Here is a 27,889-nt window from a genome sequence, read left to right as displayed (position 1 = left end):
TTTTGTTTTTGTAGGTTTTGTTTTTACTGAGACCTTATGTTTTTCTTCTTTATTTTGATGAGTAGGTTTGTTAACTTTCTTTGTGGTTACTTTGAAATTTACCCTTATCTTCCTAGGTTTGAACCAGTCTATTATTACTTGGTATCAACTTGTCTTCCTGTCCATTAGAAGGTTCTATCCCTACACCGTTTATTCCCTCTTTTATTGTTCTGATGATGTTGTCATTTACAGATTAACCTCTCTGGTTCCCTGTTGTAATTCTTTTGGTTTCGGGTAGTCCTTAAGAGTTCATTTCCTAGATTGGTATCTGGGTAGTACAATCCTGTGTCCTGTATTCAGGTGGTCTGATGTTGTTTGTTCTCAGATCGAAGGACTCCCTTTAATAAGTCTTGTAAGTTTGGTTTGGTTTTTACATAGTCCTTTAATTTCTGTTTATCTGGAAATGACCTATTTTCACCATCATATTTGAACGAGAGTTTTGCAGGATATATTATTCTTGGCTGGCAATGTTTTTCTTTCAAGGTTTGTATATGTCATCCCATTGCCTTCTGCCTGCATGGTTTCTGCCGAATAATCTGAGCTTAGTCTTATTGTTTCTCCTCTGTATGTGACTTTTTGTTTCTCTTGAGCTGCTGTCAGGATTCTTTGTTTGTCTTTGGTTTTAGCTAGTGTGATTATGCTATGCCTTGGTGATTTTCTTCTGGGGTCTATCCTATATGGGGTTCTTGAGCTTCTTGGATGGTCAGCTTTTCATCTTTCATGATATCGAGGAAGTTTTCTGTCAGCAATTCTTCAGTGATCCTCTCTGTGTTTTCTGTTTTCTCAGCCTGTTGTGGAACTCTGATCAGTCGCAGATTTTTGCTTTTCATTGTATCTGACATAATTCTTAGGGTTTCTTCATTTTTCTTCATTCTTTTTTCTGTTTTTTCCTCAGAGTTTTATCCAGGTGTTTGTCTTCAATTTCGCTGATCCTATCTTCCATCGTTTCAAAGTGTCCATTTCTGAAATGTTATCGTTTATCTTTTGGATTTCTAATTGTTGTTTTTGTATGATTTCTAGTTGTGCATTTATTTTAGCATTTTGTTCCTGTATTATTTTCTTGAATTCTTCCATTTTTTTGTGTGTATTTTCCATGAATTTGTCTGCCTTTTCCATGAATTTGTCTGTTTTTTCCTCATTTTTGTCTGCTTTTTGCTTTGACTCTTGGATAATTCTAAATATTAGGGATTTGAATTCCCTATCAGTTAGTTCTATGCCTTTTCTTCTACTGGAAAGTCATGTGGTGTTTTATTTTGGACGCCTACTGGAACAATCCTGTCCTGTTTTTGTCAATGTTTTGATATTGTCTGTTGTCTTTGGGGCATTCAGTGGTTATTTTCCTCATTTATTGATTGTATATTTGTTTGTTTTGTCCTTTTTTATTGTTTTATTTAATTACATCTGAATAGGCAGGGCTTTGTGTTCTTTGTTGTTTGCTCATCTGTGGGCAGGATACTTTTCATCTTCTTCTCCAATGGGCAGGGTCAGTCACTCATGTATGGTGCAGCAGGGCAGGTCCAGCTGAATGGGAGTTGCTGGGATGTGTTGTTTGTGGCAAGTACTAGGGCTGACAGTGCAGTCTGGGAATCAGTGCAGGGCAGGTTCTGGTAGGCCTTGCCCGTGTTGCTTGGGAGTGTGTTCAGCGCATGGTGCAGGAAGGCAGGAATGAGGGGGGGAGATTGTGATGTGTGGAGCTAAGATGGGTATGGGAAAGATGAGAGAGAGGCAAGAGGAACAGGAGCCAAAAACATATACACAAACAAGGAAGAGTGCTAAGTGAGCTTGCTATTGGAGTGGAGAGATGAGAGACTGATAAATGGGGAAAAACAAAAATGAAAAAAAGAGAAAGGGTAAAAGAAAAATTTGAGTAAATTGAGAAACTGGAAATGAAGAAAGATAAAAAGGGAATAAGAGAGAGAGGAAAACAAAAGAAAGAAACAAAAAAACCCAATAAAACAAAAACAAAAAAAACCCCAGAAAATGAAATGCCCCCAGTGATGTCCCTGTGTGTCTGCATGGAGTAAGAGAGTAGCTTCCAAGCCACGTGGTACTGCCTGGCTAGAAGGGGCTCCCAAGCTAAGAAAAGAAAAAGAAAACAAACCAACAAACAAATCAAAGGAGAACAAATCAGAGCAAACAAACAAAATGCCCCAGGGGTCCCACCAGGGTGGTGGCACAGGCCAGGAAGCAGTTTCACAGTCGAGCGGTGTTTCACAGCCTTTCAGGAAGGAGTATAGGTGGCACATGGAGCCAGGTATTTGAGAGAAGGGAGGGGGAGGTGGTAAGAGCTAAGGAAGAAATCTAAAGAAGCAGAAAAAAGCAACACCAGCAGCCAACAAGTGGCGCTTAGGGAGCTGGCCAGTGCGGTTGGGTGGAATCCAGGAACACCAGGGTGAAACCGGTGCTTCCCAGCTAAGAGACTGTGGCTGCGGGAAGCAGAGGAGGCCAAGTGGGGGTGAAGAAGGGTGGGGGGTGGGAAAGCGTATATCGCTGGTTACCGGTTGTTCTCTCTCCTGCTTGAAGTTCTGTGAAGCTGCTTTCTCATACCCCGTGTTCGCTGATCTCCGATAGGATTCCAAGATGGCGGATCCATGCTGCGGGTAGCTGATAGGGGACCTATCCATGTATGTCTCCTCACTCTCTGTTCTCGGTCAGTTCCTTATTCCATTTGGTGCTTGGCTGAGTTCTTTATCTCTTCATTTCATGCTTGGGGTTTCAGGATTGACGGGTGACTCTGTTTGACTTAGTTTTTCTGATCTTTGCTGTGGAGGGACGGCGTGGTGCTTCTGACTATAGTGCCTTGTTGCCCAGAAGTTCAGAAGTCACTATCATTTTGAAATAAGCAGGGCCAGGTAGAGAATCCTGTGAATGTCTCTAGACATCTTCCAGTGGGATGACATGTAGGCCATATTCGGTACTTTCTGGGTATAGCAGTTTAGAGTTGTTCAACCATCTACAAATACAACTACATAGTTATTAGCTCTACTTTTTCCAGTTTTGACCTAGGGAATTATGCAAGAGTTTGTCAGATGTTTTGAGAAAATTAAGATTTACTAAATACTGTATTTGTGATAGACTGCTAATTTGAGAGATAGTATGGTATTATTAAAAATTATTATTAAAAATTGTTAGTGATTTGTTCTTAGTAAATTTGTGTTGTATCCTATATATTTTTGCTTTCTTTTCTAAGGGCTTACCATCTATCTGTTTGATGGTGTGTTTTTAAAATTTAGAGGCTCTAGTCTTTGGTTCTAGAATCTACCTCCTCCTATCTTTTGAACATTCCAAGTACGTTTATCTGCTTTCAGTGGTCTGAATTCTTTTGCATTCTCCTTTATTACTTGGACTGCTTAAAAATCAAAGGTGTTTTAATGGCTTTTACTATAAGTTCTTTGGGTTTTGTGTGAAGTAATTAGTTGAATCTGTAGGTTAGCACTTGTTTAAAATAGATTGATGCTATTTCATTAGTTTGTGTACTGTTTTTAGTTGGAAGATCATCTATTGCCATGTAATATGAAAACAAATAAGAAAATATATGAGAAAGTGTACAGGGTGTGACACACAGTAAGTGCTTCAGCAAAGGTAAAAACTCTAAAAGTTTCTATTTAAAAGTTGGATTAATATACCTGAAATTCAGAACTATTTTATAGTTCATAAAAACTGATCAAATGCCATGCCCTGTGCTCAGTACTTTACATACACTTTTTAATTGAATCCTCACAACAGGTATTAAGTAGGAACTGTCACCATTTTGTAGAGGAAGAAACAGATTTAGGAGTTAAATAATGTGCTCAGGGTTATGCAGTAGAAGGTGGAAGAGCTGGGATTTGAACTAGTTGTGCCTTGAAAGCTTATACTCTTAACTACTTTAAAAGAAACAAACCAGGCATCATTTATAACGTTCGTCTGTAAGTAAATCTGATCACCGCATGCGGGTCTATTTGTTTATCAGTCTTAGAAATGTATTAACCTGTGACCTTTCTTTCTCCTCAGAGATAGCACATCCCTATTGCTGAGCTAAAGATGGAAAGAGAACAGGGTTTGGGGACTACTTTTTTCCTCCCCTTATGTCTTTGGGATTCACTGGCGTAGGCAATTTTGGGAACACATTTTACCCCCTTACTCTTTACTGTCTTCCCTTCCCTCTGTACCTGGTGGTCTAGCTTTTTGTGTACATGGGTATTTGTGAGTTCACCACTTCAAACGTCTGCAATCTCAGCATTTATTTTGAAAAGGCAATAGGATTGTAGCCATTTTTATTTATTAAAAGACAGATGTAGATAATTTTTCTGCAAAATATGCTTTTGAAAATAATTGAAACCATATATTCTATTAAAAAAATTTTTTTAACCAAGTGGATTATTTAAACAAAATTGTAACAAATTATAAATGGGTTATTTGTAATGCAAATTTTGGGGCAGGCATCTACTGCTTAAGTTAGAATATTTTTTAAATTCTTTTTACTTTCTGCATTCTCTTCATCTCCTTGTTTACAAGGAAGGGAGATAACGTTAAAAATTTTTGTGCTTTGGTTATTACATTGAAAATATTATAAGGCAAAATGAATTTTAATAGAAGAAAATTACTAAATTTAATTATTGTTCTTTTGTTTTTTACAGTGAACCTTGCACTTGCACTAGCAGCAAATGATTCGGTAGGTGAATATTAATAAACAATGATAAAGAGCATATTGATGTTTTTCATTTAGTCTGTCAGTAGCTGTATAGTTACAGTATAGTAAGTTGTATATCTTTAAGGATCTCAAAATGCTGCCATTTATACTGGTTATACTTATTAATAACGATGATGCATTTAAATGTTGATCATGTATCTTTTACTAGATATCCCACAAAAGGGTTTGGTTTTCCTGCATAGAAGTCACGTGCTAAACCAGTTTTCTCCAATTATGGTTTACGGAAGAAAGGATTATTCTGGATTCAGTTTTTAAGTGTTAGTAATTCCGATTTTTTTTTTTTAAGGCAAAATGTATTCTAAAAGTAGTGTATACTCATTGAACAAAATTCAAACAGAACATGTGTGTAACATAAAACTGAAGATCCATCTACTCCCCTTTTACTTCTAAAGGATTAATTATAGGCTTCAGTTTTATGTTTATCCTTCTAGCTCTTCTCTGTATATAAAACTTTAAAGAAAATGCGCGTAAGTATATGTTTGCACACGTATTTCAATGATGTACCCCTTTCTTTGTAATGGCTGTTGCATTCTGTAATATGGTTGACCATAGTATATTTAACTAATTTCTCTTTTAATGAAATATTTAGGTTGATTCCTTTTTTTTTTCTTGTTACAAATGATGCTAGAGAAGAATTCTTATATAGTAATCTTACACACTAAGTGATAATATTTTTGTAGTATAGATTCTTGGAAATGAAACTACTATGGCAAAAGGTATGTACATTTTAAGTTGTACTTCTAAAAGTTTGCCTCATTTTATATTCTACCTATAGTTTTGAGAGTGCCTCTTCTTTATCGTCTCATAATGTTACATATTATCTATCTTTTTAGATATTAAAATAAGAGTAAATATTGAACATAATATGCAACTCCATAAATCATCAGCTAGTTAAAAAAATTCGCAATTGACTTTAATCTCTCCTTCATACCTATTTTATAAAACCCATTTTACAATCATTTGATATGTTTAGTTGTGGCTGTGTTTCTTATTTTCTACCATTACTAAGTAACTTCAGTTCCCAGTGGATAATTGCATATGAAAAATAATGTGTGGTATTTATGCAAGTGTGGTATCAATGTACGGAGTCACGAATCTGCCAGAACGCAAAACTAGGCGTGTAAACATTCATGTCTTCTGATGTTTGGCTCTACGTTGTTTCTGAAAATTGAAAAATAATAAACAGCTTTTAAAATATTTTAGTATATGAGTATTATTCACTTTAGAACCAGGTAGTGTTAATTGGACTTTTAGAGAAGAAAATATAATAATCATGTTTCTCTAAACTTGTACTTCTAGATTGAGAAGATTCCAATATCAGTCCAATTTTTCTGTTTTAATTTCTTTTCAACTCTCTTCCTTTTTGGGGAACAGACTCATGGATCCCATATTGTCCTTTTTCTTGAATTTGTTTTTGTTTTTCTGGAGGACATCCTTGAATAGACAGAGTAATGGCCCCCACAAAGATGTCCATATCCTAATTCCAGGAATCTGTGAATATGTTTTCTTACATGGCAAAAGGGGCTTTGCAGATGTGCACAAGTTAAGGGTTTGAGATGGAAAGATTATTCTGGATTATGGCTTATTGTGATAACAAGGGTCCTTTTAAGTGAAAGAATGAGGCGAGGGAGTCAGATTCAGAGTGATTCAGTGTGAGGACTCAGTTCTCCTCTGGTAGCTTTGAAGATAGAAAGGATCAAGGATTGGAGGGAGCCTCTAAAAGCCGGAACAGGCAAGGAAATGGATTCTTTCTCAGAGCCTCCAGAAGGAGATCACTCCTGCTAACACCTTGATTTTAGCCCAGTGAAACCCATTTTGGACTTCTTGAATAATTTCTTATAGCAGCAATAGGAAACTAACATATATAGGAAGTACGTTTTCTTAGTTCTTGAATTTCCAAAGATGTGTTTATTTTGCCTTCATAGTTGAATTCGAGATTCAAAATAATTTTCTCTGAACTTTGAAAGCAATAGTCCAGTTTCTTCTAGAATGCTAATGAAATTTCTGATGCTAGTCTGATTCATAGTTTTTTGTAATAACCTGTGTTTTAAGGTTTTCTTTATATCTTTTGAGTTTAGAAGCGTTACAAATATATATCTAGGTTTAGCTTTTAAAAAACTTTACCTCCTTGGAAATTGACCCTGCACTATCAAGGCTTGAGTCTTTTTCAGCTTAGGGAAAATGTTTTGTATTCATTGATTATATGATGTGTTTATTCTCTTCTCTCTCCAGAAACCCTATTAGATAGATATTGACCCTTATGAGTAAGAATTGACTTGATGGCAATGGGTTGTTTTTAATGGGTATGCTTGTTAATTTTTCTCTCATGCTGTGCATCTCTTTGTCTTTTTCTCTGTGTTTTAGAAGATGTCTTAGAGTATTTTCCAGACTGCTATGTTGGATTTTAGTTCTTATTTGGCCCGTCCAAATTTTTTTTTTTAAATTTGGAAATATTTTTAATTTGACAGAACTATTTGTTTTTCAGTGTTTTTCCTTTCTACTTTTAAAAAAGATGGTTGTATCATTCTCTTGGATCTCTGTGAGGATACTAATTAGAATTTAAAAAAATGTGTCTCTTAATGATCTCTGTTTCCTTAGAATAGTAATTTTGTAATGTGATCCCTGGACCAGCAACCTCAGCATTACCTGGTGTTGTGGATTGAATTGTGTCCCCCCAAAATGTGTGTCAACTTGCCTAGGCCATGAGTACCAGTATTGTGTGGCTAACCACCATTTTGTTATCCGATGTGCTTATCCGACATGTTGTAAATCCTACCTCTATGATGTTAGTGAGGCAGGATTAGAGGCAGTTATATTAATGAGGCAGGCCTCAGTCTATAAGATTAGGTTATGTCTTAAGTTAGTCTCTTTTCAGATATAGAAGAAAGAAGTGAGCAGAGAGACAGGAGGACCTCATACCACCAAGAAACCAGTGCTGGGAGCAGAGGGCGTCCTTTGGACCTGGGGTTCCTGTGCGGAGAAGCTGCTAGACCAGGGAAAGTTTGATGACAAGGACCTTCCTCCAGAGCCGACAGAGAGAGAAAGCATTCCCCTGGAGCTGGCACCCTGAATTCGGACTTCTAGCCCCCTAGACTGTGAGAGAATAAGTTTCTCTTGGTTAAATTCATCCACTTGTGGTGTTTCTTTTATAGCAGCCCTAGGTAACTAAGACACCTGGGTACTCGTTAAACATGCAAAGTCTCAAGCTCTATCCCAGACCTACTGAATCAGAATCTGTGCTGCTGTCACACAAATACCACAAATGGGAGGCCTTGAAGAACAGAAATTTATTTTCTCACAGTTCTGAAGGTTATAGGAAAGGGAAAGCATTAAGACTATTTCTGGGTCGCTTGTTTAGAAAACACTGAAAACAATTGTTTTTAAACATGCTTGTGAAAATCTCCTTTAAGAAGGTCTTCAGTATTCTGTGATCCTAGTGAAGATTTTTTTTTTTTTACTTTTTGATATCTTGTAGCAAAGTTAATGCAGAAATTATGAAGAAAGCCAAGAAATTTGAGGCACACATTGTGGTAACTCTAATCTGACATACTGCAGTATTTAATGATCAGCTACTGTTTTGTCCTCTTTAATTAATTTATATATACTTAAGAAAGATGGATTTTTTTATATAGCTTGTATACTTAATAGTATTTTTGATTAGAGAGCAGCCATGTTTGACTTAAATAATTTTGAAATGTGATCTGTGAGAGGACTGCCTGCATGTAGAAAAGAAGAGCTACATCTGTTCCCTATGATTTATATGTTTCTGGCATAGTCTTATACCCAGTATTTCCCAAGTTAATATTTTATTGTCTCTCAACTTAATATTTTATTGTCTTAGTCTGGGTTCTCTAGAGAAGCAAAACCAATGAAATATACATATATATACGTATATGTGTAGAGAGAGAGAGAGATTTATATCAAGGAAATGGCTTATGCAGTTGTAGAGGCTGAATAAGTCCCAAGTCCATGGGTCAGGCTGGAGGCTTCTTCTGATTCATGTAGCTGCAGGGTCTGATGAACCCAAGATCAGCAGGTAAGCTGGCAGGCCGCAGGTAAGCTGCTAACTCAGGTTCCAAGAACCAGAGATCAGATGACCAGGAGCCAGATGCAGGATCCAGAGTGAGCAAAACCCCACCAGCTTTGCCAGAGAGTCCACATATATTAGATGCAGGCCACACTCCCAAGGAAATTCTCTTTCAACTAATTGGCTGCTCATAGCAGATCTCATCATGGAGGTGATTATATCATTACGTAGCTGCCAAACTACATCATAACTGCCAAACCACTGAGAATCGTGGCCCAGCCAAGTTGGCACACAACCTTAACCATCACATTAATAGTGCACTTATTTCGAGGGCATGTTTGGTCTTATGGGGGAGCTCGGGGTTCCTCCAAGCCTTTCCTGAGCTGATACGGATGGACATGGACATTTACTGGGACTTGGTGCTAGGATGTATTGCTTTAAGGGGTTCAAAGCTCCAGATAAGATGGTTTCTTTGCACTTCGCTAGTGATTCATTATTATGAATTCTTAATTATTCCATGAAACTGGTATTTTAAGACGAGTTTCTGACCTGCTTTTGCTTAGACCAGCTTTGCTGAAGGCCTTGGCTCTTTTCTATAGGTTGGTGCTTGCCTTTGTCTCAGCGTTGGAGTGGGAAGATCTAATAAGATTAGGTTGTAGTCCTAGGAAAGACATACAAAACTATTAGTTTTACTTTAAATGTTGACTTTAATAATCTTCCCTGAGTAAACTCCTGGGGATATGTAAGACAGTCCTTTGGTGTATGGGAAGAAAATTTTGCTTTTTTATTTGTATTAATTTTCATCTAGTCCTTTTAAATTTATGTTTTTTATATATACTTTTTAATTTGCATAATATTAATATAGTAGCTCCAATGTAATTTATAAAAATAAATATATTAAGGTATATTGGGAAAGTATGCTCAAAAATTTTTTTACTGATAGGGGTGCATGATCAGAAAAGTTTGGATTTTTTGCCTAGGCAAAAGGAATTTTTGGGCTGGACCATATGTCCCGTTCAAAAGAAGACTATTTTGAGAATTGAGGTAAAGCCCTTATAGAAATAGGGTATGGATTTTCCTTGCTTTTTTATACTTTCCTTTGGGGACAAGGAAGGGTAGTATTGCAGAGCAGGATATGGGGATTAAAAGTGCTGTGTGTCTAAATATTACATCCAGTGGTGTGCTGAGCTGGCTTGTAAGGGCTCATGAGAGCCAACTGTTAAGTTTTCAGGAGTTTTGTAGATGAATTGACATCATGTTGTTAGCTTAAAATAGGCCATGGGGATATTTAAACCATGGAATTTGGCAAACACTGCAAATCACCCCCTTTACCCCTATCCAAAGCTGTTTGTTGAACATTTACCAGTACACCACCACTGATCATGCATATTGACAGTCATATTCCTTGATTCTTATTTTTTGTATTTTCTATTTCTTCTTAACTACTCCTATTATGAGTCTCATTTGTCTACAGTATAAATTTAATGCACAGTGGGGAAGAGCAGTGAGATTGGGGGAGGGAAATACAAAGGCCACCAGAAGCCGTTGATACGCTCTGTGAGGTTCCTAAGTCAGTTCATTTCTGTTCAACAAACATTTATTGAGCACTTACTCATTGCCAGGAACCCTGGAGATATAAAGAAAAAACAAAACAAAACAAAACAAACATACCCTGAGATCGCATAGCCTGCTAAGACTGGGCTCACAAAACAGTATTGTATGTGTATGTGTGTATTTTTGTGGTGTGTAGTTGAAATTGGTTCAATAACAGTTTTTCTTGGTGTGAAAAAGTGTTAATTTAAGAAACAATAAGATTTTATTATGCTTCATAACAGAGTAGGCACATTGCATTCTCTTAAAGATTTTACAATCTAATGAAGACAAAAGGAGAACAAATGGTTTAAAATGATGAGATATATCCAAGGTCAAATACAGTAAATTCTATCTAAGATGACTAGCTTTTATTCCAGAGAAAGGCAACTTTTTTTTTTAAAAGAACATTTTCATGTGAATAATTATATTTGATTTTCACAGAAACCTATAATGCAGAGCACGTAGTATTTATCACAGTTTTACAGTCTTTATTGATTCTGTCCTGTCCTTGCCACTTCTTATCAGCTAGCAAATAAGCCTTGTTTCTATCTCTGCAATATTTTTCCAATATATATCTTTCTGTTTCCATTATTCCCACTCTAATTAAGGCTCAAATTACTTTTTTCTTTGGCTCATTCATTCAATTGAAACAATTATTGAGTGCCTACTCTGTCCCAAGCACTGTGTTAGTTTGGAGGATGCAGAAATGAATGAGACACGTAGCCTTTGAGGAACTCACAGACTAGTAGACTATTGCAATGACCTTTTAACTATTCATGCTCAAATCCATCCAGCACATAATGCCAGATTGCTCTTTCTAAAGCAGTGTTGGAATCACATTGTTCCCCTGCTCAGAGTCATAGCTGAGTGCCTTTATTGATTCTCATGATCCTGTATGATCTGGCCTTGATCTACCTTTCTGGGTTTATCTTCAGTTACTCTTCTAAATGGTTTCTGTGCTCTAGCCAACCTGGATTACTTGCTGAGCCAGTCTGGGCTGAATATGCTATGTTCTTGATAGTTTGCAGTCTTTCTTATATATTTCTGCTGGAATGTTCTCTTTACCTTTCTCTGGCTTTGTATGTCTTACCTTCCAGGCTGCCAGGTATGATTGTGCTGGTTATATCCTGCTTAAGTGTGCTTGCCAAGGGGGTGAGTGATGACAAAAATCTAGAGTACATTCTTCTTGATGTGCACCTGCACGGGCTGCTTTCTAATTCATACAAAGGTACTGTCTGAGTTAGCTGTGCCCTGAGGGGCAGCTCAGTGAAGTGTTCCCTGAATTTCCCCAAGTGAAGGTCTGTTTCCCTCTTGTGAAATCCAGTAATACTGTTTATTTGTATTCTTATTGCATTTATGCTGCAATTCTGGTATTTTTGTGGTGATAACCATTTATTGAGCTTTATTGTATGTCAAGTACTGTTAAAAGCACTTTATATGTATTAACTCATTTAGTCCTTATGACTCGATTCTTAGCTCATGATTCCTAGTCTTCATAGCAACGGTGTGGGAATCTCTGTTGTAGATGAGGAAGAAGAAGTACACAGAGGTTGGTCAAGTAATTTGCCCAAGACCACATAAGAAGTAAATGGCAGGTTTGAGATATGAATGCCAACTTAGATCCTGTACTTTTAACTTACTTGCTAGTCTGTTTCTGTCTTTGTTGTTACTATTGAGTCAGTTCTGACTCATGGTAACCCCATGTAGAACAGAACAAAATGCTACCTGGTCCTGCTCCATCTTCATGATCACCAACATGCTTGAGTCCATTGCTGTCCTTCCAACTTAGGGGACTAATTTTCTAGAGCTATATCGGACAATATTCTGTTGTGATCCATAGGGTTTCCACTGGCTTATTTTTGGAAGTAGATCACCAGGTCTTTCTTTTTAGTCTGTCTTAGTCTGGAAGCTCTGCTGAAAACTGTCTACCATGGGTGACCTTGCTGGTATTTGAAATACCGGTGGCATAGCTTCTAGCATCATAGCAACATGCAAACCGGGACAGTATGACAAATGGACAGATGGGTGGTGGGCTCCTGTCTTAGCCAGATTATTTTAAGTAAGAACTGTGTCGTCTTCATCCTTGGCCACCCCTAGCAGGTAGCACAACACCTTATGACTTAGGAGATGTGCAATAAATATTTGCTACATGGATGGATTGAGCCCGTGCATAGACAGGTTTCACAATATGTAAGTGAAAAGTTTTTATTTTATTTTTTTGAGGAATGGGGTTGATATGGAGGGTTTGTTGTAGCTTAGTGGCCTACACACTGTTCTTTTCCTGCTTCTTAGAAGATGGTGTATGCCATGGCTCTACTTGACCCCCTTCTCATTTTATACTCTTTACCCGGTATTCTCATCTTTTCCCACTGCCCTAGTTACTACCTATGTACTTTTGACTCCAAATATATCTGCAGTCTGGATATCTCTCTTGGGTACTAGATCTAGTTTTCTGCTGTAGACTTCCACTTGAGTGTTTTACAGCATTTCAAACTCAGCATATATAAAACCAAACTCTTCTTCTCTGTAACTGTGTCAGTCCTATGTCATGCTAGATTCCTTGTTTTCCCTCACTCCATTCCACGGTTCCCTCTCACTCCCAAATCAGTCATCTGTTCTTGTTGCTTCTGCCTCTTAAATCTTTGTAGAATCTGCCTGCTTATTTTATTGTGCTAATGTCACTGCCTTATTCAAGCTCTTATGGATCTTCTGTGATTTCTGTCACTATGACTCTAGCACTAGGTGATCCGGCTTCTTATTTTCTCTGACATGATGTTTGAGGAAAGGACTAACACTTCTTTCTATATTATTTTATAATGATTTATTTACTTGCTTATCTCTTCTGCTAGTCAGTGAACCTTTTGGGGGCAATGATTTTGGTCTTATTCTTTTTTTTTTTTTTAATCTCAGTGTCAAGTGCAGTGATGGCATGCAGTAGGCTCTTGAGAAATGTTAGCAAAGATAGTAGGGCATGTTAAGTGAAGAGTGGTTGTGTCTCTGGAATCGACTTGATAGCAACTAACAACAGCAATAACACCCCTCTGCCACACACACATACATATTCACACACACACACATACAGGTCCCTGGGTGGCATGAATAGTTAAGTGCTTGACTACTAGCCAGAAGGTTAGCAGTTCCAACCGCCCAGAGGCACCTTGGAAGAAGGTCCTGGCAATCTGCCCAGTCATGGCCTTGAAAACCCTATGAAGTAGTTCTGTTCTGCACACATGGATCACGTGTGTTGGAATTGAATCGACAGCAACTAACAACGATACATGTGTATGTGGATATGTTGTCTATAGTTTATTTAATGCTAAATTGTGTCTTTTTTCCTGAGCAAATGAATTAATTAAAAATTAAATGGGCTAATATATGTGAAATACTCAGCACAATGCCTGACACTTAATGAGTTCTAAATAAAGTTTTTAGTATTGGTAGTTAAATAAAACCTTTTTGTTAGTGATATTTCCAAATAAAAGTTTTTGTGTATTATTACTTGACTATTTAACAAAACTAATAGTAAGTTTTTACTTATTTGCTATTACTAGAATGAATTATTAGCTAGAATTTTAGTTGGACTTAAAGATGTAAAAGGAAATGGTATTAGCTTCAAAGAGTTTGTGTTTCTGTATTCTTTTCTTTTCCATTGATTTTTATCTCAAAATAGTTATTTTTTTCCTGATTGTATAATGTCCTCATTATGTTCTTTGCAAACATACTGCCTTTTTTTCACAAACTATTACAATAAGTTCTTTAAACATAACTAAGATTATCGTAAACCTTTGAATTTCTGTGACCATGTTAGGAGAAACCAGGAAACTTTAGTTAAAGATTTAGGTTTTACTTTTTGAAAAAAGGTTTTTGAAAAGGAATGGAACATGTGATGTACATTACTTACAACACCATGTCTAGCCTTTTGGTATCAGGCAGACCTGGGCTTGATTCTGGATCTACATCTTGCCAACTGTATGACTTTTGCCTGTTACTGTAGACATATAGTTACCTATCTGTAAGGTTGTTGTGAGTATTAAAGGAATTAATGTATATAAAGCACTTAGAACAGTGTCTGGCACATAGTAAATTTTCAGTAAATAGGAGCTTATGCTTATTAGCTATTATAGTACTCCAACTGCTAGCCAGTATATATTATAATCTAGAATATTAGTTGTTACAATGTGAATTTGGATTAAATAGCGATGAAATCATGTTTTTCAGAATTATAAATTTGGGAAAATCCTGATGTATACCACTTAGTTCTTAATATTGGGGCTCATCTTTTCTTTAATGCCAGTGTTGTAAATCAGCCTGTTCGTAATGTTTTTATTATGGCTTGGAAGGATATACAGCAGATACATTTCTTATGAAGAAATACGTTTTGTTTCAATATTAACCATTTTAAAGGAAGAGTACTCTGTATTTTATATTTTAAAGCTAGAAGGGAAACTGGGACAAGAGGTCAAATCCAGAAGGAACAATTGCAAAATCATTTTGTTCTTCAATTCAAAGGTAATATCTGGTAAAAAGAATGTTTTATATTTATAAGTACTTCGGAATTGACAATGTTTGACATTTACTGTGAAGACGGAGACTCAAAATATATTTGTAATTATAGCAAAAGTCTCTACTAAAACTAAGAATTTCTTTTAGGATAAGGAATGGAAATATTCATCATAGCTGATAAATTTTCTTGCAGATATTTGATAATTTTGATATGTATGGATACATATACATACATACGTGGGGAATTATCAGTTTATAACTCAATGAAAAGAATGAATAGATTTTCCTTTTTTTAAAAAAAAATTTTTAAATTGTACTTTAGATGAAGGTTTATAGGACAAATAGTTTCTCATTAAACAGTCAGTACACATATTGTTTTATGACATTGGTTAACAACCCCATGACATGTCAGTACTCTCCCTTCTCGACCTTGGAGGACCGTTTTTTTTTGGTGAAAATATACATAGCCAAAGTTACACCATTTCAAAAATTTCTACATGTACAATTCAGTAACATCAATTACATTCTTCCAGTTGTGCTGCTATTCTCGCTGTCCTTTTCCAGATTATTCCATCACCATTACCTTCAACTCACTGCCCCCCTAGCCTTCCCATCAATCCTTTTGAGTTGCTGTTGTCAATTTTATTTCACATAGATAATTCTTTTTTTTTTTTGTACTTTAGATGAAGGTGTACAGACCAAATAATTTCTCATTAAACAGTTAGTACACATATTGACCTATGACAATGGTTAAGAACCCCATGACCTGTCAACACTGTTCCTTCTCAACCTTGGGTTCCCTATCAGCAGCTTTCCTGTCCCCTCCTGCCTTCTAGTCCTTCTCCCTGGACTGCTGTGCCTCGTTAGTCCCATTTTGTTTTATGAGGCTGTCCAATCCCTGGCTGAACTGTGAACCTCGGGAGTGACTTCACCACCAAGCTAAAATGGTGTCCGGGGGCCATACTCTCGGGGTTTCTCCAGTCTGTCAGGCCAGTAAATCTGGTCTTTTTTGTGAGTTAGAGTTTTGCTCTACATCCTCCTCCAGCTCTGTCCAGGACCCTCTGTTGTGATCCCAGTCAGAGCAGTCAGTGGTGGTAGCCGGAGGCTGTGGTACCTGTGGTCCATGAGTCCTTTGGACTAATCTTTTCCTTGCATCCTGTTCTCTTCATTCTCCCTTGCTCCCAAAGGCATGAGACCAGTGGAGTATCTTAGATGGCTGCTCACAGGCTTTTAAGACCCCAGACGCTACTCATCATGGTACAATGTAGAACATTGTCTTTATAAACTGTGTTATGCCCAGTTGAGCTAGATGTTCCCCGAGGCCATGGTCCCCACAGCCCTCCGCCCAGCAATTCAGTCCCTTAGAGAGTTTGGATGTGTCTCCGGAGCTTCCATGACCTTTCCTTGTACAAGTTGTGCTGGCTTCCCCAGTATTGTGTATTGTCTTACGCTTCACCAAAGTTACCACTTTTCTATTGTCTATTTAATTCCCCGCCTAAACCCTCCCATCCCTCATAACTGTCAAAGATGGTTTCTTTTTGTGTGTAAACTTTTTCATGAGTTTTTACAGTAGAGGTCTCATACAATATTTGTCTTTTTGTGATTGACTTATTTCACTCAGCATAATGTCCTCTAGTTTCATCCATGTTATGAGATGCTTCGCAGATTCATCATTGTTCTTTATTGTTGCATAATACTTCATTGTGTGTATGTACCATAGTTTGTTTATCCATTCATCTGTTGATGGGCATCACCATATTTTGCTGTTGTGAACAGTGCTGCAATGAACATGGGTGTGCATATGTCTATTAATGTGACAGCTCTTATTTCTCTAGGGTATATTCCTAGGAGCGGGATTGCTGGATCGTATGTTATTTCTATTTCTAGCTTTCTAAGGAAGCGCCATATCATTTTCCAAAATGGTTGTATCATTTTGCATTCCCACCAGCAGTGCATAAGAGTTCCAATCTCCCCACAGCCTCTCCAACGTTTGTTATTTCTAGTGTTTTTGATCTGTGGCAGTAATGCTGGGGTGAGATGGTATCTCATTGTGGTTTTAATTTGCAGTTCTCTAATGGCTAGTGTTTGTGAACATTTCCTTATGTGTCTGTTGGCCACTTGGATGTCTTGTTTAGTGAAGTGTCTGTTCATTTCCTTTGTCCATTTTTAAATAGGATTATTTGTCTTTTTGTTGTAGAGGTGTTGGATTTTCTTGTAGATTTTAGAGATTAGAACTTTGTCTGACTTGTAATGTCCAAAAATTTTTTCCCAGTGTGTAGGTTCTTTTTTCACTCTTTTGGTGAAGTCTTTTGATGAGCATAAGTGTTTAATTTTTAGAAGATCTCAGTTATCTAGTTTATCTTCTGGAGTTTGTGTGTTGTTAGTTATGGTTTGTATCCTGTTAATGTCATGCATTAGGGCCTCTAGCGTTGATCCTATTTTTTCTTCTATGAACTTTATAGTTTTTGGCTTTATATTTAGGTCTTTGATCCATTTTGAATTAGTTTTTGTGTATGGTGTGAGGTATGGGTTCTGTTTCATTTTTTTGCAGATGGATATCCAATTTTGCCAGCACCATTTGTTAAAAAGACTATCTTTTCCCCATTTGATGGACTTTGGGCCCTTGTTGAAGATCAGGTGACTGTAGGTGGATGGATTTACATTTGGTTTCTCAATTCTGTTCCATTGGTCAGTGTATCTGTTGTTGTACCAGTACCAGGCTGTTTTGACTACCGTAGCTGTATAGTAGGTTCTGAGGTCAGGTAGTGTGAGTCCTCCTACTTTATTCTTCTTCTTCAGTAGAGCTTTACTCATCCGGGGCTTCTTCCCTTTCCATATAAAGTTAGTGATTAGTTTTTCCATCTCTTTAAAGAATGTGGTTGGTATTTGGATCGGGATTGCATTGTATTTGAAAATTGCTTTGGGTAGAATTGTCATTTTCACAATGTTGAGTCTGCCTATCCATGAGCATGGTATGTTTTTCCATTAATGTAGATACCTTTGGGTTTCTTGCAGTAGTGTTTTGTAGTTTTCTTTGTATAGATCTTTTACATTTCTGGTGAGATTTATTCCTAAGTATTTTATTTTTTTAGAGGATATTATAAAGAGTATTGTTTTCCTGATTTCTTTTCCATTGTCCTCTTTATTTGTGTATAGGAATCCAACTGATTTTTGTATGTTTATCTTGTATCCTGCGACTCTGCTGAATCTTTCTATTAGTTCCACTGGTTTTCTCGTGGAGTCTTTAGGGTTTTCTATGTATAGTATCATATCATCTGCAAACAGGGACAGTTTAACTTCTTCATTACCAATTTGCATGCCCTTTATTTCTTTTTCTTGCCTTATTGCTCTAGCTAGGACTTCCAGCACAATGTTAAATAGGAATGGAGATACAGGGCATCCTTGTCTTGTTTCTGTTCTGAAGGGGAATGTTTTCAGCCTCTGTCTATTAAGAATGATGTTGGCTGTTGGTTTTGCATAGATGCCTTTTATTATGTTGAGAAATTTCCTTCTTTACCTATTTTATTGAGAGTTTTAATCGGGAATGGATGTTGGACTTTGTCGAATGCCTTTTCTGCATCAATTGAGATGATCATGTGATTCTTTTCTTTCCTTTTTTTTATGTGGTGGGTTACATTGATTGATTTTCTAATGTTGAACCATCCTTGCATACCTGGTATGAATCCTATTTGTTCATGGTATATTATTTTTTTTGATATAATGCTGAATTCTATTGGCTAGAATTTTGTTGAGAATTTTTGCATCGATATTCATGAGAGATATTGGTCTGTAATTTTCTTTTTTTGTGGCGTCTTTGCCTGGTATTGTTATCAGGGTTATGCTGGCTTCATAGAATGAATTCGGCAGTATCCCTTACTTTTCTATGTTCTGAAATAGTTTGCATAGTACTGGTATAAGCTCTTCTCTGAATGTTCGGTAGAATTCTCCAGTGAAGCGATCTGGGCCAGGGCTTTTTTTTTTTTTGGGAGTTGTTTTAATTACCTTTTCAATCTCTTCTCTTGTTATGGGTCTGCTCAGATTTTCAACATCACTTTGCGGTAGTTGGGTAGATAGTGTGTTTTCTAGAAATTTATCCATTTCCTGTAGGTTTTCAAGTTTGTTGGAGTATAATTTTTCGTAATACTCTGTTATAATCCTTTTTATTTCAGTGGATCTGTTGTAATGTCACCCATTTCATTTCTTATTTGGGTTGTTTGCATCCTTTCCTGTTTTCTTTTGTCAGTCTGGCTAGTAGTTTGCAATTTGGTTGATCCTTTCAAAGAACCAACTTTTGGTTTTGTTGCTTCTTTCTATTGTGTTTCTATTCTCTGTTTCATTTATTTCTGTTCTGATCTTTATTATTTCCTTTCTTCTAGTGGCTGTGGGCTTTTTTTTGCTCTTCTCTTTCTATTTGTTTGAGTTCTATAGTTAATGTTTTGATTTTGTCCCTTCTTTTTTGATGTGTGCATCTAGTGCCATAAATTTCTCTCTGAGGACTGCCTTTGCTGTGTCCCATAGGTTTTGGTATGATGTGTTTTCATTCTTGTTTGATTCTGGAAAGTTTGATTCCATCTCTGATTTCTTCTGTTACCCATTGATGGGTAAGCAGCTTGTTATTCAGTTTCCATGCAATTGATTTTTTTTCCTTGCTCTTCCTGTTGTTAATTTCTACCTTGATGGCGTTGTGGTCAGAGAAGATACTTTGTATTATCGCAGCATTTTGGATCTTGTTGAGGATTGCTCTGTGGCCTAGGATGTGGTCTGTTCTGTAGAACGCTCCATGTGCATTGGAAAAGAATGTGTAGTTTGCAGCTGTTGGGTGGAGTGTTCTATATATGTCTATGAGGTCAATTTGGCTGATTGTGCTCTTTAGGTCTTCTGTATCTTTGTTGCTTTTCTTTCTAGATGTTCTGTCCTTTACGGAGAGTAGTGTGTTGAAGTCCCCTACTATTATTGTGGAACTGTCTGTTTCTCTTTTCAGTGCTATTAGAGTTTATGTATTTTGGAGGCCTGTCATTAGGTGTGTAGATGTTTATTATGGTTATGTCTTCATGATGTATTGTCCCCTTAATCATTGTCTGGTGTCCTTGTTTGTCTTTTATGGTGGATTTTGTTTTAAAGTCTATTTTTTCTGAGATTAGTATTGCCACTCCAGCTCTTTTTTGGTAGCTGTTTGCTTGATGTATTTTTTCCATCCTTTGATTTTTAAAAAATTTACGTCTTTGTTTCTAAGGTGTGTCTCTTGTAGACAGCCTATTGATGGATCCTGTTTTTTTATCCATTCTGTCACTCTCCATCTCTTTATAGGAGCACTTAGGCCATTTACATTCAGTATATTTATTGATAGGTGTGAGTTTATTTCTGTCATTTTGTATTGCTGATGTTTTCTTTGTTCCTCTTACTCTCCTGTGCTGAATTCCTTTTGTTTGTAGATTTTTTTTTCATTTCTTTTGTTTTTGTAGGTTTTGTTTTTACTGAGACTTTATGTTTTTCTTCTTTATTTTGATGAATATGTTTGTTAGCTTTCTTTGTGTTTACCTTAAAATTTACCCTTATCTTCCTAGGTTTGAAGCAGTCTATTATTACTTGGTATCACCTTGCCTTCCTCTGCATTAGAAAGTTCTGTACCTACACCACTTATTCTCTCTTTTATTGAATCAGACAGTCATATGGTCTGCTATACCGGGAATGACAAATTCAAGTGGAATGGTGTTGCGATCATTGTCAAAAAGAACATTTCAAGATCTATCCTGAAGTACAGTGCTGTCAGTGATAGGATAATGTCATTCACCTACAAGGAAGATCAGTTAATATGACTATTATTCAAATTTATGCACCAGCCACTAAGCTAAAGATGAAGAAATAGAAAATTTTTACCAACTTCTGAAGTCTGAAATTGATCAAACATGCAGTCACGATACACCGATAATTACTGGAAATTAGAATGCGAAAGTTGGAAAAAAGTAGAAACATCAGTAGTCAGAAAATAGGGCCTTGGTGATAGAAATGACGCCAGAGAGCATGTGATAGAATTTTGCAAGATCAATGAGTTCTTAATTGCAAATACCTTTTTTTAACAGCGTAAACGGTGACTATACACGCAAGGAAAATTTTGCTGAATATCACTCAAAAGTGGTTGCAGCAGTACATTGACAGGGAACTGCCAGAAATTGAAGCTGGATTCAGAAGAGGGTGTGGAACAAGGGGTATCATTGCTGATGTCAAATGCATCATGGCTGAAAGTAGAGAGTACTAGAAAGATATTTACCTGTGTTTTATTGACTACGCAAAGCATTTGACTCTGTGGATCATAGCAAATTATGGATAACATTGTGAAGAATGTTCCAGAATACTTAATTGTGCTCATGAGGAACCTGTGTATAGTTCAAGAGACAGTCATTCGAACAGATCAAGGGCTACTGTGTGGTTTAAAATCAGAAAAGGTGTGTGTCGGGGTTGTATCCTTTCACCATACTTATTCAGTCTGTATGCTGAGCAGATTATCTGAGAAGCCGGACTCTATGAAAAAGAACGTGGCATCAGGATTGGAGGAAGATTGATTAACAACCTGCGTTATGCAAATAACACAACCTTGCTTGCTGAAAGTGAAGAGGATTTAAAGTACTTACTGATGAAGATTAAAGACTATATCCTTCAGTATGGATTACACCTCAACATAAATAAAAAATCCTTACAAGTGGGCCAAAAAGCAACATCTTGATAAACGGGTAAAATATTGAAGTTGTCAAGAATTTCATTTTACTTGGATCCATAATGAACACCTATGGAAGCAACAGTGAAGAAATAAAATGACACATTGCATTGGGTAAATCTGCTGCAAAAGACCTCTTTAAAGTGTTGAAAACAAAGATGTCACTCTAAGGACTAAAGTGTGCCTGACCCACGCCATGGTGTTTTCAGTTGCCTTATATGCATGTGAAAGCTGGACAGTGAATAAGGAAGACCGAAGAAGAATTGATGCCTTTGAGTTATGGTGTTGGTGAAGAATGCGAATATACCATGGATGGCCAGAAGTATGAACAAATCTGTCTTGGAGGAAGTACAGCCAGAGTGCTCCTTAGAAATGAGGATTGCGAGACTTTGTCCCAAATACTTTGGACATGTTAATCGGGAGGACCAGTCCCTGGAGAAGGACATCATGCTAAATAAAGTAGAGCATCGTCAAAAAAGAGGAAGACCATCAATGAGATGGATTGACACAGTGGCTGTAACAGTGGACTCGAGCATAACGATGATTGTGAGGATGACACAGGATGGGGCAGTGTTTCATTCTTTCGTACATAGGATTGCTATGAGTTGGAACCGACTCCACAGCACCTAACAACAACAGCAACATACATATGGACCTCGCCTGATGGAAGAATACACAGGAATCAAATTGATTACATCTGTGGAAAGAGACGATGGAAAAGCTGAATATCATCAGTCAGAACAAGGCCAGGGGACAATTGTGGAAAAAACCATCAATTGCTCATATGCAAGTTCAAGTAGAAGTTGAAGAAAATTAGAACAAGTCCATGAGAGCCAAAGTACGACCTCGAGTATATCTTACCTCAATTTAGAGACCACCTCAATACATGATTGGATGCATTGAACACTAATGACCAAAGACCAGACGAGTTGTGGAATGACATCAAGGACATCGTACGTGAAGAAAGGAAGAGGTCATTAAAAAGACAGGAAAGAAAGAAAAGACCAAAATGGATGTCAGAAGAGAGTCTGTAACTGTCTCTTGAGCCTACAATAGCTAATGTGAAAGGAAGAAATGATGCAGTAAAAGAGCTGAAGAGAAGATTTCAAAGGGTGGCTCGAGAAGAGAAAGTAAAGTATTATAATGAAATGTGCAAAGATCTGGAGATAGAAAACCAAAAGGGAGGAGCTTGCTTGGCATTTCTCAAGCTGAAAGAACAGAAGAAAAAATTAAAGCATCCAGTTGGAATGTTGAAGGATTCTATGGGGGAAAATATTAAACAATGCAGGAAGCATCAAAAGGAGATAGAAGGAATACACAGAGTCACCGTACCAAAAAGAATTGGTTGACATTCAACCATTTCAGGAGGTAGTGTGTGATCAAGAATCTATGGTACTGAAGGAAGAGGTCTGAGCTGCGCTAGAGGCACTGGTGAAAAACAAACTTCCAGGAATTGCTGGAGTACCAACTGAGGTTTTTCAACAAACAGATGCAGCACTGGAAGCACTTACTCATCTATGCCAAGAAATTTGGAGACAGCTACCTGGCCAACTGACTGGAAGAGTTCCATATTTGTACCCATTCCAAAGAAAGGTGATCCAACAGAATGTGGAAATTATCGAGTAATATCATTAGTATCACCCACAGGTAAATTTTGTTTTTCACAAAAGTTTTTTTATTTGATAAAGTCCAGTTTATCTATTTTTTCTTGATTTTTTTTAAGCAAAAAAAGTTTTTTTTAATGTACTTTAGATGAAAGTTTACAGAGCAAATTAGTTTCTCATTAAACAATTATTAGACATATTGTTTTGTGACATTGGTTGCTAACCCCATGCCATGTCGACACTCTCCTCTTCTTGACCTTTGGTGCCCCATTACCAGCTTTCCTGTCCCCTCCTACCTTCTCGTCCTTGCCCCTGTGCTAGTGTGCCCATTTAATCTCATTTTATTATATGGGCCTGTTTAATCCTTAGCTGAAGGATGAACCTCAGGAGTGACTTCAGTACTGAGTTAAAGGTATGTCCGGGGGCCATCTCTCGGGGTTCTCTACTCTCTCTCAGAGTAGTTAAGGCTGGTCTTTTTTTGTTACACACAAGTAAAATTTTGGTGAAGATCATTCAAAAGCAGTTGCAGCAGTACATTGCTGGAACTGCTAGAAATTCAAGCTAGATTCAGAAGAGAACGTGGAACAAGGGATATCATTGCTGATGTCAGAGGCATCATGGCTGAGAGCAGAGAATACAAGAAAGATATTTACCTGTGTTTTATTGTCTGTGCAAAGGCATTCGACTGTGTGGATCATACTCAATTATGGATAACATTTTGAAGAATGGACATTCCATTCTTGGTCTGTACGTAGACCAAGAGGCAGTTGTTCAAACAGAACAAGGGCGTACTGTGTGGCTTAAAATCAAGGCAATGTGTGCATCAGGCTTGAATCCTTTCACCATACTTATTCAGTCTGTATGCCGAGCAGATAATGTGAGAAGCTGGAGTATATGAAGAAGAACGTGGCATCAGGATTGGAGGAAGACTCATAAACAACCTGTGATATGCAGATGACACAACCTTGCTTGCTGAAAGCAAAGAGAATTTGAAGCCTTTACTGATGACGAACAAACACCGCAGCCTTCAGTATGGTTACACTTCCATATAAATAAAACTAAAATTCTCATAGCTGGATCAATAAACAATGTCATGATAAATGGAGAAAATATTGAAATCCTAAAGGATTTTGTTTTACTTATATCCACAATTAATGCCCATGGAGGCAGCAGCCAAGAAATCAAACAAGGTATTGCATTGGGTAAATCTGTTGCAAAAGACCTCTTTAAAGTATTGAAAACCAAAGATGTCACTTTGAGGACTAAGGTTTTCCTGATCCAAGCCATAGTGTTTTCAGTCTCCTTATATGCATTTGAAAGTGGGCAATGAATATGGAAAACTGAAGAAGAATCGATGACTTTGAATTATGGTGTTGTCAAGGAGTATTGAATATACCATGGACTGCCAAAAGAACAAACAAATCTGTCTTGGAAGAAGTACAGCAGAATGCTCATTAGAAGCAAGAATGGGGAGACTTGGTCTCACATACTTTGGATACGTTATCAAGTGGGACCAGTCCTTGGAGAGAGACATTATACTTGGTAAAGTAGAGGGTCGTAGAAAAAGAGGAAGACCCTCAATGAGATTAACTGACACAGTGGCTGCCAACACTGGGCTCAAGCGTAACAATGATTTTGAGGATGGCGCAGGACGGGGCAGTGTTTTGTTCTATTGTACATAGGGTCGCTGTGATTCGGAACCGACTCGACGGCACCTAACAACAAGAACAACAACCCTTCCAAATCTTTCCCACTCTCCTAATGCCTTCTATTTCCCTTCAGTTCCTTCAGTCATAGCGGATGGTCTTGACTCCGATTCCACATGAAAAATGGGCTTTTCATTGGTAACTTCTTTAATGTTCACTCCCTCTTTCAAGAGTATCTCTTAGTCATCATTACTTACTTTCTCCCTCCTGCCTCAGAGAAAGTAATGTTTGATTCCTCTGCCTGGACTCTTGATCCTTTATTTCCTGCCTTTTCTAGGAATTTGAGTGATTAATTCCTTTCTGTTATCTTCAGCTTCTCTTTACTAATTCCTTCTCCTTGGTTTTAGATCTGTTCATCTTACTGAAAATAAAGACAAAAATATAAATATGTATTTATTGGATGAGTGAACAAATCACTATATCTTTTTTTAACCCCTGCTTCCCCCTCAAGCTTCTGCCTTCCCTTTTACTTTTCCAATACAGCCGTACTTAAGAGAGTAGTCTATACTGGCTGTGTCAGTGTACCCAGTTCTCATTCATTCTTTGTCATGGATTGAATTGTGTCCCCCCAGAATATGTGCCAACTTGGCTAGGCCATGATTCCCAGTATTGTATGATTATCTACCATTTTGGTATCTGATACGATTTTCCTATGTGTTGTAAATCCTACCTCTATGATGTTAATGAGGCAGGATTAGAGGCAGTTATGTTAACGAGGCAGGACTCAATCTAGAAGATTAGGTTATGTCTTAAGTAAATCTCTTCTGAGATATAAAAGAGAGAAGCAATTAGAGAGACACGGGGACTTCATACCACCAAGAAACAAGAGCCAGGAGAATAGCGCGTCCCTTGGACCTGGGATCCTTGTGCTGAGAAGCTCCTCGACCAGGGAAGATTGATGACAAGGACCTTCCTCCAGAGCCAGCAAGGAGAGAAAGCCTTCCCTTAGAGCTGGCATCCTGAATTTGGACTTCTAGCCTCCTAGACTGTGAGAGAATAAATTTATCTTTGTTAAAGTCATCTACTTGTGGTATTTTTGTTACAGCAACACTAGGTAATGAAGACATTCTCCAGCTTCTATAATTTGGCTTCTTATCACCATGCTATTGACCTTCTTCCCTAGTTACCAAAAATCTGCCATATCTATTTGTTCCCTTTCTCTCTTGATTCTACTTGATTTCTTGCTCCATTTGATACTGTTGACTACAGGTATTGAGACCTTACAGAATCTATATTTGCCTGGCTTTCAAAGAACCATTCTGTCTTGATACTTTTCTTGCTTTCTGTAATCCTTTTGCTTTCCTTTCTAACTTTTCTTATTATTCCATTCCTATATCCTTATTTTTCTCCCTCACACTTATAGTGCTCCCTTTATTTTCATATACTGCTTCTTCAGCCTCTCATTTTTTTTCCCTTCAAATCCAGACCTATTTTTAGCAGTTTATTAAACACGCCCATTTGATGTTCTGCATATATGTCAGATAATCTAAATGGAAACGCCACAATTTTCATCTTCTTCCAAACCTCCTGTTCCTGTATTCCTTAGTAATTCACTTACATGTCACCACCACCTGTGTAACAAACTACCCTAAATTTAGTGACATAAAGCGACAACCATTTTATTATGCTCACAGATTCTGTGGGACAGGAACTTGGACAGAGCACAACAGAAATGGCTTGTGATTGTCCCATGACGTCTGGGCCTTTGGCTGGGAAGACTCAAATGGCTAGGGTTTGGAGTTACCTGGAGACTTCTTCACTCACTTTTCTGGCACTTGGACTGGGATGACTTGAAGGCTGAGCTTAGCTGAGATTGTTGATTGGAGTTCCTTCATGTGGCCTCTTCATGTGACTTGGGTGTTCCTCACAGCATGGCTGCCTCAGTGTAGTTGGACTTCTTACACAGTGGCCCTGGGCTCCAAGAGTTAGTGTCACAGTGAACAAGGAGGAAGATGCATGGTCTTTTTTGACCCAGCTTTGGTAGTCACACAGAGTCACTCACTCTAGATACTTGGTTGAAGTAGTCATGAACCTGCCCAGATTTATAGGAAGGGGACATATACCTCACTTCTTGATGAGAGAGATTTAAAAAAAATTTGTGGCTACATTTTAAACTTTTCACACCAGATCTGCTGGTGTCCGATTTAGAAACTTGACATCATCCTTGTCTTTCATCTCTCCCATTCCACTCCACTTTCATCTGTTATCCACTAAGTGCTGGCGTTTTAAAATCTGAGAAGTATCCTCTTTTCTCCATTATCATGAACCTAGGTAAGGCTTTCATCACCTTTCATTTGAGAGTTTTCCATAACCTCTTAATTGGTCTATTTAATCTCTCCCACCTTGATTTAAATAATGATTATTTCTATTGATTGTAGGATAGTTCTTAACACATACATGCCTCTGTCAAAATTGCTTAGCTAGTTCTTTTTTTCTAATTTTATTGTGGTAAAGTATGTATAACAAAATGTTAGCCATTTTAACCATGATTCAGTGGCATTAATAATTAACCATGTTGTGCTACCATCACTACTATCCATTTCCAAAAGTTTTCCATCCCAAACAGAAACTCAGTACCGCTTGAGCAATAACTCCTCATTCCCTCCCCCTAGTCCCTGGTACTAATAAACTTTTTGTCTCTATGCATTTGCCTATTCTAGATATTTCATATAAGTGGGATCACATAGTATTTGTATTTTTGTGTCTGATTTATTTCATTCAGCCTTGTGTTTTTAAGGTTTATTCATGTCATATCATATATCATAATTTCATTTCTATTTATGGCTGAGTAATATTCCAGTGTATGTATATACCACAGTTTGTTTATCCATTCATCTGTTGATGGACACTTGGGTTGTTTCTACCTTTTGGCTATTATGAATAATGTTGTAATGAACATTGATGTATAAGTATCTACTTGTGTTCCTGCTTTGAAGTCTCTTGATTATATACCTAGGAGTGGAATTGCTGGGTTTTAGGGTAATTCTATGTTTAACTTTTTGAAGAACCACC

At 37.4% G+C, this 27,889-nt stretch overlaps 1 protein-coding gene across 2 annotated transcripts in view; it reads left to right on the top strand.

Annotated features, from left to right (window-relative positions):
* The window catches only part of NUBPL (NUBP iron-sulfur cluster assembly factor, mitochondrial), a 291,711-nt gene that overhangs the window by 13,809 nt on the left and 250,013 nt on the right, over positions 1 to 27,889 (top strand). For both annotated transcript variants that reach the window (XM_004376551.3, XM_023731482.1), the window contains exon 3: positions 4,659 to 4,693. In XM_004376551.3, the coding sequence (XP_004376608.2) occupies positions 4,659 to 4,693 (35 nt within the window). The remainder of the gene's footprint in view (positions 1 to 4,658; positions 4,694 to 27,889) is intronic.

Source organism: Trichechus manatus, unplaced genomic scaffold (assembly GCF_000243295.1).
Source record: "Trichechus manatus latirostris isolate Lorelei unplaced genomic scaffold, TriManLat1.0 scaffold00043, whole genome shotgun sequence".
In the NCBI taxonomy this organism is placed as follows: Eukaryota; Metazoa; Chordata; class Mammalia; order Sirenia; family Trichechidae; genus Trichechus; species Trichechus manatus.
The sequence above is the reverse complement of the archived record's forward strand: the minus strand, read 5'-3'. Positions and strand labels throughout refer to the sequence as shown.